The 17122-nt window shown below is 41.6% G+C and overlaps 1 protein-coding gene across 1 annotated transcript in view; it reads left to right on the top strand.

Moving 5' to 3' along the window:
- The first annotated feature begins 7322 nt into the window (after positions 1-7322).
- Positions 7323-17122, top strand: part of mpped1 (metallophosphoesterase domain containing 1) — a 64428-nt gene continuing 54628 nt past the window's right edge. The window contains exons 1-2 of the mRNA XM_070929163.1: positions 7323-7501; positions 9966-10147. Coding sequence (XP_070785264.1) covers positions 7323-7501; positions 9966-10147 — 361 coding nt within the window. The remainder of the gene's footprint in view (positions 7502-9965; positions 10148-17122) is intronic.

Below are 17122 nucleotides of genomic sequence, written 5' to 3'. Positions count from 1 at the left end.
GCAGAAAATGAGTGAATAAGCAGAGAAGATTGCCACACAGTGTAATGTGGAGGCTGCTCATTCAACATGAGAGCATCAGTCAGACAGCCTGTCTTCTGTTTCTGCATTTAAGAGCTCTTAAGCCTTGCAAACGTCCTGTACAGTACGGCACAGTACTCTGCCTGCTGTATCTGTGTGACTGTTCTGGTCCATACTGCTGCTGCTGCCGGGGGCTTTGTTCCTCTTCTCTTCTCTTTTTAGTGGATGGATTATTGAACAGGCTAGGGGCCCATATAATTCAGGGGCTCCTGAGCTGGAGCCTCTGTGAGACTTGACTGTCAATAACATCTCTCTTTACAGAGGTGTACTCAGTCAATAGGAGAACTCCAAAAAGTCCCTTTGAAACATTAACGTCCATAGTCTGTGTAGTGTCTTGACCAACAGTTAATTCGTTGTGGCAGTGTGGGCTATGAACAAAGGTCCAGCGACTACTGCCTGTTAAAGTGTTTGCACATAAAAAAAAAAAAAATGCTTTCTGTGATTTATTTTATTGCTGAGCCTGAATTAAAACAAATACCTGACATAGAAAAACAATTATTCTGATTCCAACCCATCTCGTAATTTAGAGCTATTTTAACTTCATTGGTGAATTCTTTCTACAAGTAAAGGGCACAACCATGGGTGCAAATCTGTATGTTGGCTTCTTTGTGCACAGTTTTGTATTTAATCATAAAGCCTCAATTTCATTCCAAAATCATGTGAAATGGTTCAGATATCTGGACAATTTGCTCTGTCTATATCAATGAGACGTTGTTGTATTACTTAACACTATGAATCCTGAAACACTTTACTCTTGAATATGATTTTAAAAAGTCATGGATATGTGCATAGAGCATCACCACTCTGTAGCAGAAAAAAACTTACTGTACTACATTTCTTCTGACCAGTAGTGCTCACCCTCATGCTATAAAAATGGTTTCCCAAAAAGCCGATTATATAGACTAAGACGACTTTTTCACTCCACTGAAGACTTCACAGTAAACCGTGAGAAAATAGTTTTTGGCCAGGGGATATGTCTTCTATGCTTGAAGAAAATCTATGACCGAAAGCTTGTGAATGTATTAAATAGCCTGGGCTGACTCGAGTGTGTGTAAGCTCTTTGTCTTTTTTGACCCATTCCAACCCCCCAAAAAAGGGGGATAAAAACAGGGGTTATTCCTTTTAGATGAAGACAGTGCTCCTAAGTAAGTGTTACTTGAGAAGAGGAGTGTGTGTTTACTCCATAACCATTTTCTATTTTGTAATGCATGTTTGTAACCCATTGTTACATTTGTAACTCTGGTTCCATTTAACTTCCTTTTTTAAAGTTTTTTTTTAACTTCTATGGCTTAGGAGTTCAGCATGATTCAAACGAACCAGGCTGTAAGACATGTCATCCAACTGCAGCTAATGGAAACACCTGTTCCAAATGGCCACACTCGAAGCTGGGGCAAAAAGTCTGCTGACATAGCCTCCTCTTGAGTCCATCACACTGCCTCCCTTATCTTTCTCCACAAATTCTGTGTCCTTTGTGTGTATTTGTAGTCTTGATGTGATGAATCATACAAATGGGGAAAAAGTTCTGGATGGACTTCCCCATGGATGGATTACTGAATGGGCTTATGGGGAACATGCATAAGGGCCAAAGGGGTCATGGGCCCCTGGACCAGAGTCTCTGTTTGAAGTGACTGTGAACATTTCTTGTTGTAAAGTCAGTCAAACAACTACAAATATGCATAACAAGAGATGCAAAACGAGCACAATGAGACACAAAATGACCACAAAAAGGTGCTATATGACCACAAAGAGATGCTAAATGACCACAGAGAGATACAAAATGTCCACAAAAAGATGAAAAACAAACACCACTACAAAAAGACTCAACATGACTACAGAGAAACCACAAAGAGAGGCAAAATGACCACCCAGTGACAGAAAGTAACAACAGAGAGATGCAAAAGTACTACAAAGAGATGCAAAATGACCACAAAGAAACGCAAAATGACCACAAAGAGATGCAAAATGCCTACAAGGAGACACAAAAAGTCCACACAGTGACAGAGAGCAACAAAAGAGACATGCAAAACTACGACAGAGACCCAAAATGACCACAAAGAGATGCAAAACAACTACAAGGAGACACAAAACGTCCACACAGTGACAGAAAGCAACAAAAGAGAGACACAAAACTACTACAAAGAGACACAAAATGACCACAGAGACGCAAAATGACCACCCAGTGACAGAAAGCAACAACAGAGAGATGCAAAAGTACTACAAAGAGATGCAAAATGACCACAAAGAAATGCAAAACGACCACAAAAAGATGCAAAACGACTACAAGGAGACACAAAAAGTCCACACAGTGACAGAGAGCAACAACAGAGAGACGCAAAACTACGACAGAGACCCAAAATGACCACAAAGAGACGCAAAACGACCACAAAGAGATGCAAAACAACTACAAGGAGACACAAAATGTCCACACAGTGACAGAAAGCAACAAAGGAGAGATGCAAAACTACTACAAAGAGACACAAAATGACCACAGAGACGCAAAATGACCACCCAGTGACAGAAAGCAACAACAGAGAGATGCAAAAGTACTACAAAGAGATGCAAAATGACCACAAAGAAATGCAAAACGACCACCCAGTGACAGAAAGCAACAACAGAGAGATGCAAATGTACTACAAAGAGATGCAAAATGACCACCCAGTGACAGAAAGCAACAACAGAGAGATGCAAAAGTACTAAAAAGAGACACAAAATGACCACAAAGAGATGCAAAACGACCACAAAGAGATGCAAAATGACCACCCAGTGACAGAAAGCAACAACAGAGAGATGCAAATGTACTACAAAGAGATGCAAAATGACCACCCAGTGACAGAAAGCAACAACAGAGAGATGCAAAAGTACTACAAAGAGATGCAAAATGACCACCCAGTGACAGAAAGCAACAACAGAGAGATGCAAATGTACTACAAAGAGATGCAAAATGACCACCCAGTGACAGAAAGCAACAACAGAGAGATGCAAAAGTACTACAAAGAGATGCAAAATGACCACAAAGAAACGCAAAACAACCACAAAGAGATGCAAAACGACTACAAGGAGACACAAAATGGCCACACAGTGACAGAAAGCAACAAAAGAGAGACACAAAACTACTACAAAAAGACCCAAAATGACCACAAAGAGGTTAGATGATCTGACACAATTAGATGATGTGACAGGCTCTTTGTGTGAAGCATACTGAGACCTTAATACCAACACAGTCACCAGGTGTACTCACCCCATCAACTTGGTTGCCAGGCTTGGTGCCACATTAATTCTACCTCCAATTTTAGACTACGTTCTTTAATTGAACCCTAAGAGACGGTCTACAAAAGATGCGTTTCAGCCTCGTTTTTCAGTTGTCCATCTCACACGCACCTGACAAACAGATACACTGCAATTTTGCTCAGCTGTGTACTTGCACTTTACACCATAACCACAACCTGAAACGTCTTTTCAGGCCATTCAAGTCATATTTCTTTTGTCTTCTCGGGCTGTGCAGGATGATGATGTATATTGTGTGACAATAGAAAAATGTCTATCATTTCATTTGAGCTAGAATTTGCAGCCTGACTGATGCTCAGGCTTCCTGTTATATTGAAATATCAGATTTAACCTGAGCTAACAGATGCACTTGTACTACAGTAGCTTGAGGGGATGCAGCACTCGCCTGTAAGCTTTCAAAAACACCACAGTTCTGCCATTTAATGGAATGCATCGCCAGCAAATATTTAACATACTGGTGTTTTTTAGATCCTTATGAAAGGAAAGGTTTTGCATTCCTTTGCGTTTTATACCCAGTTTTCTTCTGCATTTCCTGTCAGGCTATGGATGAATAATTGTTTTTCTCATGTTGTTCTTCTGTCTCACGCGCATATTGGGCTGAGTGCTGTCAAAACGCATCTGAGCCCGCAGCAGTATTGTGGCTGAATGCTTCCAGTGTAGACACTGATGGAGAACGGATGCTGCTGCAGATACGTTCAGCATTTGTAACATTTGAGCTATTTTGTTAAATGAAAAAAGCTTTAAAACATGTTTTACTAGGTCTCAAGTTTTTGTATCTGTACGAAAACTCAGTTTACTTACCAATATCAAAAACTGACAATAGATACCCAGGCCTAACCTTTACAAATATTACTGACCCAAAGATACGACAGACCAGAATGATTGCGAGACAATGGGAAGGAAACATTATCTGTTACTGTGTCGGGGGGGTATGCTCTTCAAATGGCACCAATATCACAGATCTCTGGTTCCATTTTGGATTTGGTTGAAATAGTCCTTTTTTACTGTAGACAGAGTCAGAGTGAATACAATATGGGTCAAGAGTGGACAGGGTGCTGTTAGAGTTTGTGAACTGAAGATTCAGTTGTGCTGTGCAGCCTACATAATCTGGAAAACTGCATTTGGGCCCAATGTGTTATAATCTTGCAGCATCTGCTCATACATCTTTCTGTCTCACACTGGCAGTGTCACTGTCACATTCATGACAACAGAAACACATTTAAATATGCATGCACAGGCCTGCATACACATCAACCTGTGTGCACACAGAACACACACATGTAATATATGCACTCCTGAAACACATCCACCGAGCATGCTGGGATTTGCCCGTGACAAGCCACTGCGGTGTGAAGTGCGAAGTGTGTATCTGTCACGTCAGTGTATTGTCAGCGTGTGAGGTTGCAGTGAATGAGGCCGACATCACACGGTGGTCCAGACTTTGCCAAAGCTGCCTGTCCCCAAATTATCACCTCCGTCTTCCCAAGCATCCCCGTCATCTCAGTGCCTCTCAGTAGCTCCGCTCTCTCCCAGCAGCCGCCTGATCCTCCAAAAAAGTGCCGCACCGCTGAATCCAGTCTAGGTGGGCAACACACGCAGGCCTCACACACCAGTGACAGGGATGGAAAAGATTTTATCAATTCAGTTTATTATTTTATTTCTCAAAAAAACAATGAAAAGAATATACTGCACACCACACAGCATACACAAGAAACATTTAGACTAGAGTAAGACTAAACTAAAGAACATTTGTAAATAATAAATCATTGCGCTACAATTCGCAGGTTGACTAACATTCTGCATAATATCTGTTTTCCATTTAGCTTCCTATTCATGAGAATGGTGAGAATGTTGTGCTCTGTGTGGCTCTGTTAGACTGAAACAGCAGATTTAACCTGAGCTAACAGATGCGCTTGTACAACAGTATAAGGAGGGGACTCGCCTGTAAGCTTTCAAAAACACCACAGTTCTGCCATTCAATGGAATGCATCGCCAGCAAATGTTTAAATAAATAAATGGTAAATGATCTTACTTATATTAAGCTTTTCAACCTTCACGGTTCCCAAAGCGCTTTACAGCTAAGTCTCATTCACCCATTCACTCACACATTCACACACCAATGGCGACCGAGCTGCCATACAAGGTGCTGATCTCCATCGGGAGCAACTTAGGGTTCAGTGTCTTGCTCAAGGACACGACGGGGGGCATGCTGGTGTTTACTTACTGTACTTTCTGTCCGGCTATGGATGAATAATTGTTTTTCTCAGGACACTGCAGGAGAGGCCCCTGATAAACTTACGTGATGGATCTCCTTTTAATGATAGTTATCCCATTGATTTGATTTATTGATAATTACGATATTTGATTTTTAAAATGCTTCCTATGCCTGTATTGATAATGTATAATAATAAAAAATACTCAAATTGTAATAATTTAAAACAATTGATGTTGATAGTGTATGATAGAAACCTTCTTGGTTCATATTTTTTCAACTGTAAATGTACTATGAGTGTTTACACTTGGAAGACAATGCTAGACATCTCTGATCCACATTAAATACAGTTTTGTTGTCACTGTCCCTATAAACATCCGTGATACCACCTTTATTCAGCAACATGGGGTAGCCGACAGTTTTTGAACACCACAATGCCACTTATTTATCCGTATTTGCAAGCTTTTATATGTCTGTCCCTTTAACTGCATTCTCACTGCAGGATTCTCATTCTCTTCTGCTTTGTTCATTTGTTGCAGGGAACTAAACATAAATAGCAACTCATAGTTTCCACTTACGGGGTGGTGTGTAGATATCTCCTTATGTGATATTACACATAGAAGAACGATCCCAGTCAGTCCCATGGAGTGAGGTATACAGTTTTTACTGGTATCTGATTTGGTACTCTGTATTGGCCAATGTGCTGAATTTACGTAACACAATGGGGTGCTTTTTTTGGTTAACTGACTTTAACTTGTTGAAGGTCTACAGACTGACACACTGTTAAAGAAGTGTGTAGTGACCCCCTGAGTGCTTCCTTGTGATCCAACACTCCTGTCAATAAAACGTTATGGTGTGCAAGAACTTTGTTGAAATTGATACACGGTGTTCAAGCTGAAATGATTATTCACTGCTGAAACAATGTGTTGATTAACATTTATTTGACATTGATAATTGACTATTTGATACAGTTTATTTGATCAAGCAAAAATGACAAATGTTCTCTGGTTCCGGATTTGCTGCTTTTCTCTGTTTTACTGTAAACCGAATATCTTTTGTAATGGCCTGCTGGTCAGACGAATAAGACATTTGAAGACGTCACCTTGAGCTCTCAGAACTTGAACATATTTCACTATTCTATTTCACTTTTTATAAGCTATACAGTTTGATAGTTAAATATAAAAAAAAAGATAGATTAATTGTGAATTGTTCATTAGACAACGACTGAATAGAAATAAATTGATAGAAATTGATGGCGTCTCAGACATATATATACAGACATACATATATACATTTGTTTGTATTTTAGTTTAGCCTGTATGTTCATATTCATTCATATAGTAATTTCAATTTACAGTGATATAAAACACACAAAAAGCATCAAATCCTTCGATTTAAGAAGCTGAAGCCAGTAAATGTTCGGCTTAATAAATTACTTAAACTATGAATTATTTTTGACAATTTTTTTGTCAGTCAATTGTTTCAGCACTTCTCTTCTTCTCTTCATCTTTACCGCATGCTCTTCATGTCAGCTCTGCTCTGTTGTCTTCCTCTCAGAGAAGAAGAAGAAGAAGAAGAAGAAGAGCAGGAGGGAGGAGGAGATGTTCTCTCCTCAGCTCACTGTCACTGTGAGCTCAGCGTGGGTTTGAGCCTGGCAGGACGCTATCCACACAACACAACAAGCAGCTAAACTCTCCAACCGGACACCTCGCTCTCCTCCACAAGCTCTGTTCCGGTCCCCAGTGCCATGGCCTTCACCTTGTCCGAGATCATGGCAGCAAGGCGGCAGCAGTCGCAGGCTCAGTCTCACGCCCAGCGAGGCAGCAGGACGGCGGTAGAGGTGGACGAGTATAGCACCAACCCCACTCAGGCCTTCACCTTCTACAACATCAACCAGGGACGCTTCCAGCCGCCACACGTCCACATGTGAGTAGACATAAAGAACAGGCCTGTAGAAATTCATATGCAGCAGGGTGGCATACTGCTGTCTTTTAGAATTTAGGCACATTTCATTTTGACCACTTTTTGGTTTATATTTCCTCTGATCATTTTCCTGTGCATCGTGGCTATAATGAGATTCTTTAAAGAAACATTTACTCTTGATGTATCTTTCATTGTTTCTGAGATTCAAACCAGAAATGATTATCCATTAAAACACACATTTACGTGTGATACATTTAAAAATACACCTACCAACACCTCTAAAGCTCATTAAGTAACACATTGTATGTCATTTAACTAATCTCTACACAAACAGAAACGTAGAAATGAATGAAATATTTGGTTGTAGGGGTAGCTACATTTTGGAGCTATTTCTTGATAAACAGCAGGGTATCCATCCACCCAGTACGTCTGTACAGCATCTCCAGCAATAGTGCTGGTTGCCAGTTTTTGGTTTAAGTCTTCAGACTAAGACTAAGTCTGAGACTTCAGGAAACTGTGCACAGGCACTGCACCTGGCTGTTGTTCCCCAAAACATTATTCCAGCAAAAAAACACAAATTGTCCATTTTTAATTTCTGTATTTGTACAGGTTAAATAAACCAGATACATTACCTGTCAATGAGTCAGCTTTAGACGCTTTTGTTGATAGGTGTATTTTTGAAAAATAATGATTTGCATGGGACTTGCAAGTGAGTGTGCAAACCCCTGGATCTGAGCAAGACCCTGAATCCCTCACAGATCCAGGGATGCTACTCTGTCACGAACCATGATCTCTGACCAGCCAGGTTGGGGTAAACAAAATAGCTACTGGATTTCCAACATGAACACCAGAACAACAAAGCTGGAGTCAGTTCATGGATGCTTATCTGAGACTTATGTTAGAGGCAGGCCTTGACTTCTAATTTTCCTGCATTATATGTACATTTTATCATATAGTTTAGTATATCATTTAGTAAGAGGCTTTTTCTGGTTCTGCTCCTGTTCATTTGCTGTAGCTGCTGTTTGCTGTTATTGCAAACTCAAAACTTTCTCTGTGTTTACCTGCTGTTTTAATAGATTAAGCATGACGTACATTTCCACAGCACTAATTCCTAAACTACTGTTGATGAAACAACACTTCCTGTAGATGTTTCACATTAAAAGCTGACTTGGACAGAGAGGGAGTGTGTGCTTTCAACCACTGGAAGGCTGAGTGTAAGAGCGCAGTCAGTCTAAAGGGTCATCAGGTGGGCACCCTCTCAATAACTGGGGTTCAGTTGAGTTGGGCCCACGACACAGGGAAGGCTCAACAGTGTGTTTGTTTTAGAATGTGCAGACTGGGTAGTAGTTTTTACATTTGATTGTCAGCTATTTTGAGGAAAACCCAAGAAAAATCTCATATGGTTCAGGCCTACTAGCAACCCTTTGAGCCACTAGAAGGCTTTTGTGAAACTGTGAAACATCTGTCTTTGACAGAAACTTGAGAGTGAATGAAAAAGTAAAAGCAAGTGGAATTCATTTGTGAACAAGTGAGCAGCAGAGTGGCGAGTATGACATATGTTGTACAGATGGAATTAGTGCTGCAGATATGTATGTTATACTAAATTAAATTTTAAGTACATTTGTCCTCCTTCAATGGTTTCGCCAGGCCTTTATTAACAAATGGCTTTTACTTGTTTGTGGAGGCCACAGCTTTAAGGTATTCATGGTAACTGACAGCTTGTTGGCCTTCTCTGACTTCCAAAAGTGGGGCAAAAATCTAAGTTCAGCTTTAGTTTTAACTTTAGTTAAGTTAAGTTTAGTTAAGAAAACCCTACACTTATACATTGCCTTTAATTTCAATAGTGTCTCAATAGTGGAAATGAAAACATTTTCATGAACCCTCTTCTGTATTTCATTCCTTTGTGACTCACACTTTTTACCGGCTGTCCTACATGCATGTATATCTCCTTTCCCACTTCCCCTCATCTCGTCCTCTCTCTTGTGGTGGGGTGCAGAGGAGGAAGAGGAGGAGGAGGCAGGGCTGGGTGTTATTGTACCTGGAGGAGAGCTCACTAAAGTGGGCCACGGTTATTCACCATCTCCCCTCTTCCCCCTGGAGACCCCGTGGATCTGCACACTCGCTGGAAATCCCACAGGACTCTGCTCTTTTTCTATATCTGCGCCTTATTCTTTTTCTATCTCTGCACATTTCTCTTTATGTCTCTGTGAGTGCTGCGCTTTTATTGTGGCCTCTCGCTTCCCGCTATGTCTCTTGTTTCCTCCTCTGCCTCAGTCTTTGGGGATGATTTTCTGCTGGATACTAATTCAAACTTCTTTCATTGTCAGCCTCTTACCACAGAGACTTTGCATACAGCACTGTGTCTCTTTCTCCTGTATTGTCTAAAAGTACCAACAGCTGCAGTGACCGCTTTTCCCTTCCTCTCCCCCTTGACTTTCTTGTCTTCTGTTCTGCTTCCTTGGTTCAGGGTGGACCCAATGCCCCACGACACACCCAAGCCACCGGGCTACACCCGCTTCGTGTGCATCTCGGACACTCACTCCCGCACCGACGCCATCCAGATGCCATACGGGGACGTGTTCATCCACGCCGGAGACTTCACTGAGCTGGGACTGCCCTCTGAGGTCAAGAAGTTCAACGACTGGCTAGGTCAGCATCTCTGAAAGTCCTGTTTTTTTGTAACTGGGTCCCCTTGTGACTCTCTATTAATAAGGCCGGGGTCAGTGCCAGGCTAAATTTACTCACTCTGGGTGCTGAAAGTTTTTAAGAAAACTTTGAATGGGGAAGGATTCTTTGAAGTTTTCAGAATCTCAGGGCCATAATAAGCTCCCATTTTTATTGTTTTCACTGTAATTTAGGGCTATACCAGAGGTTTTACACGTTTTAGAACACTGACTGCAATTAAAAAAAAAAGCTGCTTGTAATTTTAATTAATTGTAATTTGTTTGACTTTTTTTGTTGTCAAATACAACAAGCAAAGGAACTCTTCTTCTTACTGTCATCAGGTCGCCCTCTTGTTTTCTACTAAAGTCTACTAGAAAAGTACACACACCCCCGATTGTAGTACGTACAGTATATACTACAATATGTAGTATGTACGTGCTTGCCTTTTTAGCTGCTAAATGCTCCACTATGTTCTCCAAGCTAGTGACTAACATTGTATGTCTGCTGTTTGGTGCTCAGCACGTAGTGCACAGTGGGTTTTTAGAGCTTTTTTCCACTGCATGCTGCTGCTGGATACCAGTTTGATGAGAGCAATGAGAGTGAAGAAAAACAGTAAAACAAAAACAATGAGCTAAAAGACGCTAAAATGCCTCTTGGTGCTCGGAAGAGCTTTCCCTATGTCAGTAAAGGAAGCCCAGGCACTGATGGTTGATTGTTTGGCATTATACATTCTTGCTACTGACATCTCCATATGTGCTATATCCAATAACAATTGTAGCCAATGATTCCGGGAGAGAGAATAAGGAGGCTACCACCAACAAGAAGCATCATTCAATAGGAGCAGCTTTGGACAATATGGCACTTTAATATCAGTAGGTCAGACAAGGTTGTAGATCCCATTTTCCAGAAATACACTACCCCGGGCAATTCCAATACATGTGCTGAAAAGACCCTGTGTCCCCATTAGGGCAGACCTTGCAGTCAGAAGAGAACATGAGCTTCATCAGATGGAGAGTGTATCCTGGGAGTGAGATACATTCTGTGCAGAAAGTTGAAGTGTAGCAGTTTGTGGTTGGGATTTTTGGAAGTACCATCTAAATTGTCCCAGACTGTTAACCAGCAAATGTCATCCACAGAAGAAGATACCTACTCCAGATTTGATGGACTGCCAGAGGTTTGAAATTACGAGTAAATATATCCTCGATACTAAGCCTCTAGTTCGACCTCCCACGTCTAGCAGAGAATGGAGTGAATGAGCTTCTATGGACATTATACACAGAACATCCAATATAATAGAAGTCTTTAAACACCTTTTGACTACAAAATAAATTGCATTAAATGTCAACTTATGCGTTAAGGGAACAACATCATGCCATAGGTCTAATTGGTCCTAATGTCCAAACAAACAACAAATTCCATTTCTATAGTCTGAGCACACACCTGATTATCAATTATACATTTACAACTTCCTCTGTATAGCCTCACAAGAATTAACCAGAAAAGAGACAAAGCTCAAACAATTAAACAAAAATCAATAGAAGGTCTATGGACACACATAAATTAAATAGTCTAACACTTAACAATATAAACTCTACAGTGATTGCAGCCCACAATCACACACATTACAGCAAAGGTGAGACTGCACAGTTATTACACATCCTGCAGCGCGCACACACACACACAATGCTACATTGCAAGGCAACGCAGTGGTTGCTGACACTCTCATCTGTGCAGTGAGTTTGTTGTTGTACATGTTCAATCTTAATCTTAATTTATTTAACCTATTTAACCTTAATCTAGTCTAGGTTCACCTTCTTTGCTCATTCATTCTCAAATCATCACTATACATCCCTTTATAACCAGTCCCCTCTGCCTCTCTGTCCTACTATAACCAGTCCACTCAGCCTCTCTGTCCCACTATAACCAGTCCACTCAGCCTCTCTGTCCCACTATAGCCAGTCCAGGGACACATGTGTTCCAGAGTGTCTCCTCTCTGGTCATGGAGCTCTCTGGAGCTCTGCCCTCCTGTGGCTGCAGACACACCAGCAGCTTCTTCTCTGCTGCAGCTGCTGATTTGGGTCCTTTCTCTTGTTCCATTGACTTTTGTTGTAGTGAAGTACAATACTTGAGATAAATAGTACTTAAGTAAAAGTAAAATTATCCATTTCTAAAAATACACAAAAAACAGCCTTTTTTTTTTTTTTACAGTGATGTGAATAAAAGTCATCCTTTGCATCATCAGCCTCCACTGGAAGCATTTTATCTCTGCACTGTGTTGGGGGCAAGTGTGGGTCTTATCATAGTGATGAGATAACTGTTGGAACCTGGAACGAGAGTGACCATGTGACAGAAAAGAAAAAAAAAAGAGTCGAATCTGTGACTCTACAACATCTGCTACCATCGCCATCGTTGTCATCGGCATCATCAACACCGGCACACACCTCGGGGAGCTGGGAACGGCAGAAGCCCGTTAGTGGGTGCGTGGGCCTTTGTGTGTTCATCTCTTTCTATTAGGGAGGGGAGCGGTGAGGGGGGGTGATAAGGGGAGAACTTGTTGTCCTTCCCCTCCTCACACACACACACACACACACGCACACACACACACACACACACACACACACAAGGGAGCTGCAGGGAGTACAAGCTGCAAATCCGCTAGCCCGCACTCCAGCGGCGATAGAGGCAACGGGAGAGACGGGAAAGAAAAGATAAACCGAGCCAAACGCGCCTGCTGCTGCCTCTGAAGTCAGTCTCTCCTCTCCATCCCTTCCTCCTCTCTTCTGCCGTTACTTTCTTCTCCCCTGCAACTCTGCAATCTATTACTCTTCCTCTTGTCTGCTCGTATAAATATTTATAATCTGGCTATTCCTATTCTTTCTCTCTCGTTCATTCCCTCCTGCTCCCCGTCTCTGTCACACACACACACACCCACACACACACACACACAGACCGTCTCATTCTGTAGATGAATGTAACTCCTGCTGTTTAGTGTGTGCAGAGCAGATTTACAGGGAGATCAGGTTTTGCGTATTCATTTCGTCAAACTGAGTCTCGGTCAGGTAACGTTATCTGCCCCCAAACTTTGTATTCTTTAATCTTTCCTCTAGTGGAATATCTTCTCAATCTTTTCGTTTTGTTTGTTCATCTTTTTCTCTCTTTTCTCTCCCTCTATGTTTCTTCCTCCTTCAAACTCATTCTTCTGGCTCCATCTCTCTTTCCACCTTCTCCAAACCCTCGCTCCCATTTCAGCCCTCGGTGGCAGGTCTCTTGCAATTCTTCTCTCAACTCTTATTTTTAGCAGGAAGTCAGTTGGCTCTCAGGGGCCGCTGGCAGCCGCTCAAGGCTTTGTCAGGGATGGTGAACGCTGCAGGAGAGGGGGGAGTGGTGAGAAGAAGAGAAAAAAAGGGGGGGGGGGGATGAAATTCATGCAGGGAGAAAGGAAGAGAGAGAAGTTGGAAAATGAGGAGATGGCAGGGAAAGAGGAGGTGGAGGTTTAAAAAGACTGGAGAGGAGAGGAGGAGGGAGACAGTCTATACCTCTCCCCAGAGGAAGGCTGTCTTACCTGGGTAAACTCACAACTCACAGCCCTGGAGACTGATGCCAAACTTCTGCCCCCTGTTGTCATGGTGATCCATGCAGGTCCAGCTGTCAGTCACTGTATGAGGACTGTGTGTATATTTGTGTTTCTATCTTTCACAAGTCATTTTTTTGCTGCATTTTGGTCCCTCTAGGCTTCTTGAACTTATGTGAGTCAGACTTATTTTACTCTACTCATGTAAGTTTTTACTAATGTATTGTCGAAACGATTAGTCAACGTGTCCACTAATAAATCTATAGAAAATGAATCAACAACATTTTTTTTTTTTTTGGTTATCAACTCATATTCCTCCTCATATTCCTCCTCTAATGTAGGGTAAGCCTTGTCTGAGTTCAGTTCCATGGTGGCCAGGGAGAGTAAAAACAGAACTCTCCACACCACCAACAGGTGAATTCTGTTTTTATCTACTTTTTTCTTCAAAAAGACAGGTATTAGAATGAGTCAATAGTATGAATATATGAATATGCATAAAGTGCAAACCAATAAAGTGAACATCCAGTCCGTCAAAGTTATTTTGTTGTCACGTAATGCAGTGCAGACTTTTTCAATCCATCTGCACGTATATATTTCTATTGGTGGTTGTTTGCCTCATAATCTCTACTGATAAAACTCCTAGTTTATCTTTTAAATATTCTGACGAAAAGTGTGTGCAGCCCGAAGAGCCACGATAAGCTAAAAAGGACGACTGTAAGCGGTATTGAAAAGCCGCCGTCCGTGCAAAGGCAAGTGCTGGATTGACGGTGGTTGGAGGTTGATTATGTGGGACAGGTGAGAGGAGAGACGGGGAAGAGAGATTCAGAAAGAGGAGGGGAGGGAAACAAGGGTTAGCGAGGGCGAGGGGCAGACCTCGAGCTTGTGAGCAGCAGCACTTCACTCCAATTGTCTCCAATAATGGCCTCTTTGATCAGGCTTTCAGCACACACTCGTGGGTGTGAGCACACACACACCAACAACCAGCATTAATGTGGATTTCGTATGTCGAGCCAACACTTCTCTGTGTGTGCGTGTATGTTTTTTGGCGCTGCCATGGCTGTAGACTTGAGTGGCGTCTTTATTCATGCCGTGTGATAGCGTGAGCTGGTGGAGCGGAGCGGGAATATACTGCAGTGAATGTTGTGTTTAAATATGGATCTCATTGTGCTTTGGAGTCGACTCGGGGTCAAGAGAGGAGCAGCTTTAATTCTTAAAGGCTTTGTTCTCTTGCTCTCTCCTTCTGTCTGTCTCCCCTTCTGTATGACTTTAGTTCAGTGGCTGCTTTACTGCCGTCTCACACACACACGCACACACACACACAGACCACAGACTGGCAAAAATACTGAAGATTCTCAGTAAAATACAGATCAATTTACAGTGTTTTTCTGTCTTTTTCTCTTATGTGTGAGAAAAATTTCCATCCACGGAACACTTAAAATATTAACGGGATATTCTGGGCATTTGCTCTCTTTTATGAACGCCACTCATAAGGTTAGTTAGTTAGTTAGTTAAACATGCCATAGCCTATTATGAAAGTTAATTGGCCAATTGTCACCTGACTTCCATTAGGGTCCACTCTGAGGTCTGTTTTATGACCCAGAGGTCATATGGAATAATGTTTGGGGGAAAGTTCATCCTTGAGTAATAGGCTGCTCTGGCATCTATATATTTTAAGACTTTCTTCCAGATTGGTGGAGCGCCATTTCCTTTCAAGTCTTTACGATGTTTGCTTTAATTTGCAGGTTTGGGGGTTACACCATGGAGCTAACCACCTTTGTTTTATTATCCTCTTTTTTAGAGGGGCAATAAAGTCTAGTGTCATTCGTAGTGAGCCTGCAGCACTATCAACAAGATGATCAATTTGGGAGGGACTAAAGTTAGCATAGGAGTCCTCAGTTATATTGAGACATGTCAGTGAAGATTAAATGCCGATGGAATCACTTCCTTAAATTTAGTCACAGCACTATCAGATAGACATGTATTGTAGGCATTTTTGCCTAATGGCGTGTAGTCCCCTAATAGGAATTCAGAAGTTATTCAATTATGGTCTGATAAGAAAGGATTCTGTGGAAAGACTAGTAGATGCTCCATTTCAATGCCATATGCCAGAACAAGGTCGAGGGTGTGATTAAAACAGTGAGCGGGTTTATGTACCCACTGACAGAAGCCAATCAAATCTTATAATGAAATAAACACAGTACTAAGGCTATCATTATCAACGTCCACATGAATATTAAAATCACCTACAATTATGAATTAAGTATAAGTATGTTTTAAGAACTAAACCTGATATAAAACTAAATATATTAATACTAATAAATTAAAGGAGTATGGCCCTGGGGGGTGGTACACTATTACAAACAAAATTGGCTTTAGTGTTTTCCACACAGTCCACATTTAATTTATTTATTTTGTTGTACTATAGCAGTGGTGATGTTCATTTTTATTAAGGTTTTATTTATGACTCCTCTCCTGTTTACTTTTGATTCAATTAATTTAAGTGGTCGGGGGGCAGACACCATCTCAATGGGGTTTGGGGTGGGTAACTGCTCTAATGGAAGCGCAGAGAAGCATGTAGGACTGCAACTCTGCCTCCTGGTCTCAACTCTGGGTTGTCATGGTTTTGGTCTACATTGCCTACATGGCCTCCATTCAAAGTGGGATGAATGCCGTCCCTCCCCATCAGACCAGGTCCCCTCCAGAAAGTCCGCCGACATGCAGCTATACATGTTTTCACTGGTTTTGTCATACGTACACACCAACTCAACATAAATTTTGGTGACCTCCGATTGGCGTAATCGGGTGCCATTAACGCCAACGTGAATAATTATCTTGCTATATTTACTTTTATCCTGAGCCAGCAGTTTTAAATAGGATTCAACATCGCCTGCTCTGGCCCCTATGACTATGGTCGCTGGTGTTGCTAACTTCTCAACATAGAGCTGCCAATGATTGCCTGACTTCCCCACCTCATTTGTTTCCTTAAGCAGAGGGTTTTTAAAGGAAAGCGTCAATACTCCATGATATATCCACCACTTGTGGGCTTGAATGTTGTAGCATGCTCTTCTGCAGAGATGTAGCTGTAGTCGGCTTGGATTCACAGCAGCTAAAATGGTTTCCAATGGTGACCAAAGTTGCAGCAAAAAAAGGTGTCAAAATGTATTAGAATGTGCATAGAAACTTTTCAGAGCATTCCTGCGGTGCAATCCACTTCTCTGCTGTTTATCTGCATGTTCCAGACAGTCATTACTTCACCAGTGAATCACTAAATATTCTACTTCTCCTCCTTGAAAAATCCAGAATCTATCAATTAGCAAATAACTAATCTCAAAGGTGTTGTCTCCTGCTTCACTGAATAGTCCATTGTCAGTGTGCGTGAGTTGGAGGCG

This window comes from Enoplosus armatus, chromosome 22, assembly GCF_043641665.1.
Source record: "Enoplosus armatus isolate fEnoArm2 chromosome 22, fEnoArm2.hap1, whole genome shotgun sequence".
Taxonomy (NCBI): domain Eukaryota; kingdom Metazoa; phylum Chordata; class Actinopteri; order Centrarchiformes; family Enoplosidae; genus Enoplosus; species Enoplosus armatus.
Note: the sequence above shows the minus strand (reverse complement) of the source record. Positions and strands in the feature narration are given on the sequence as shown.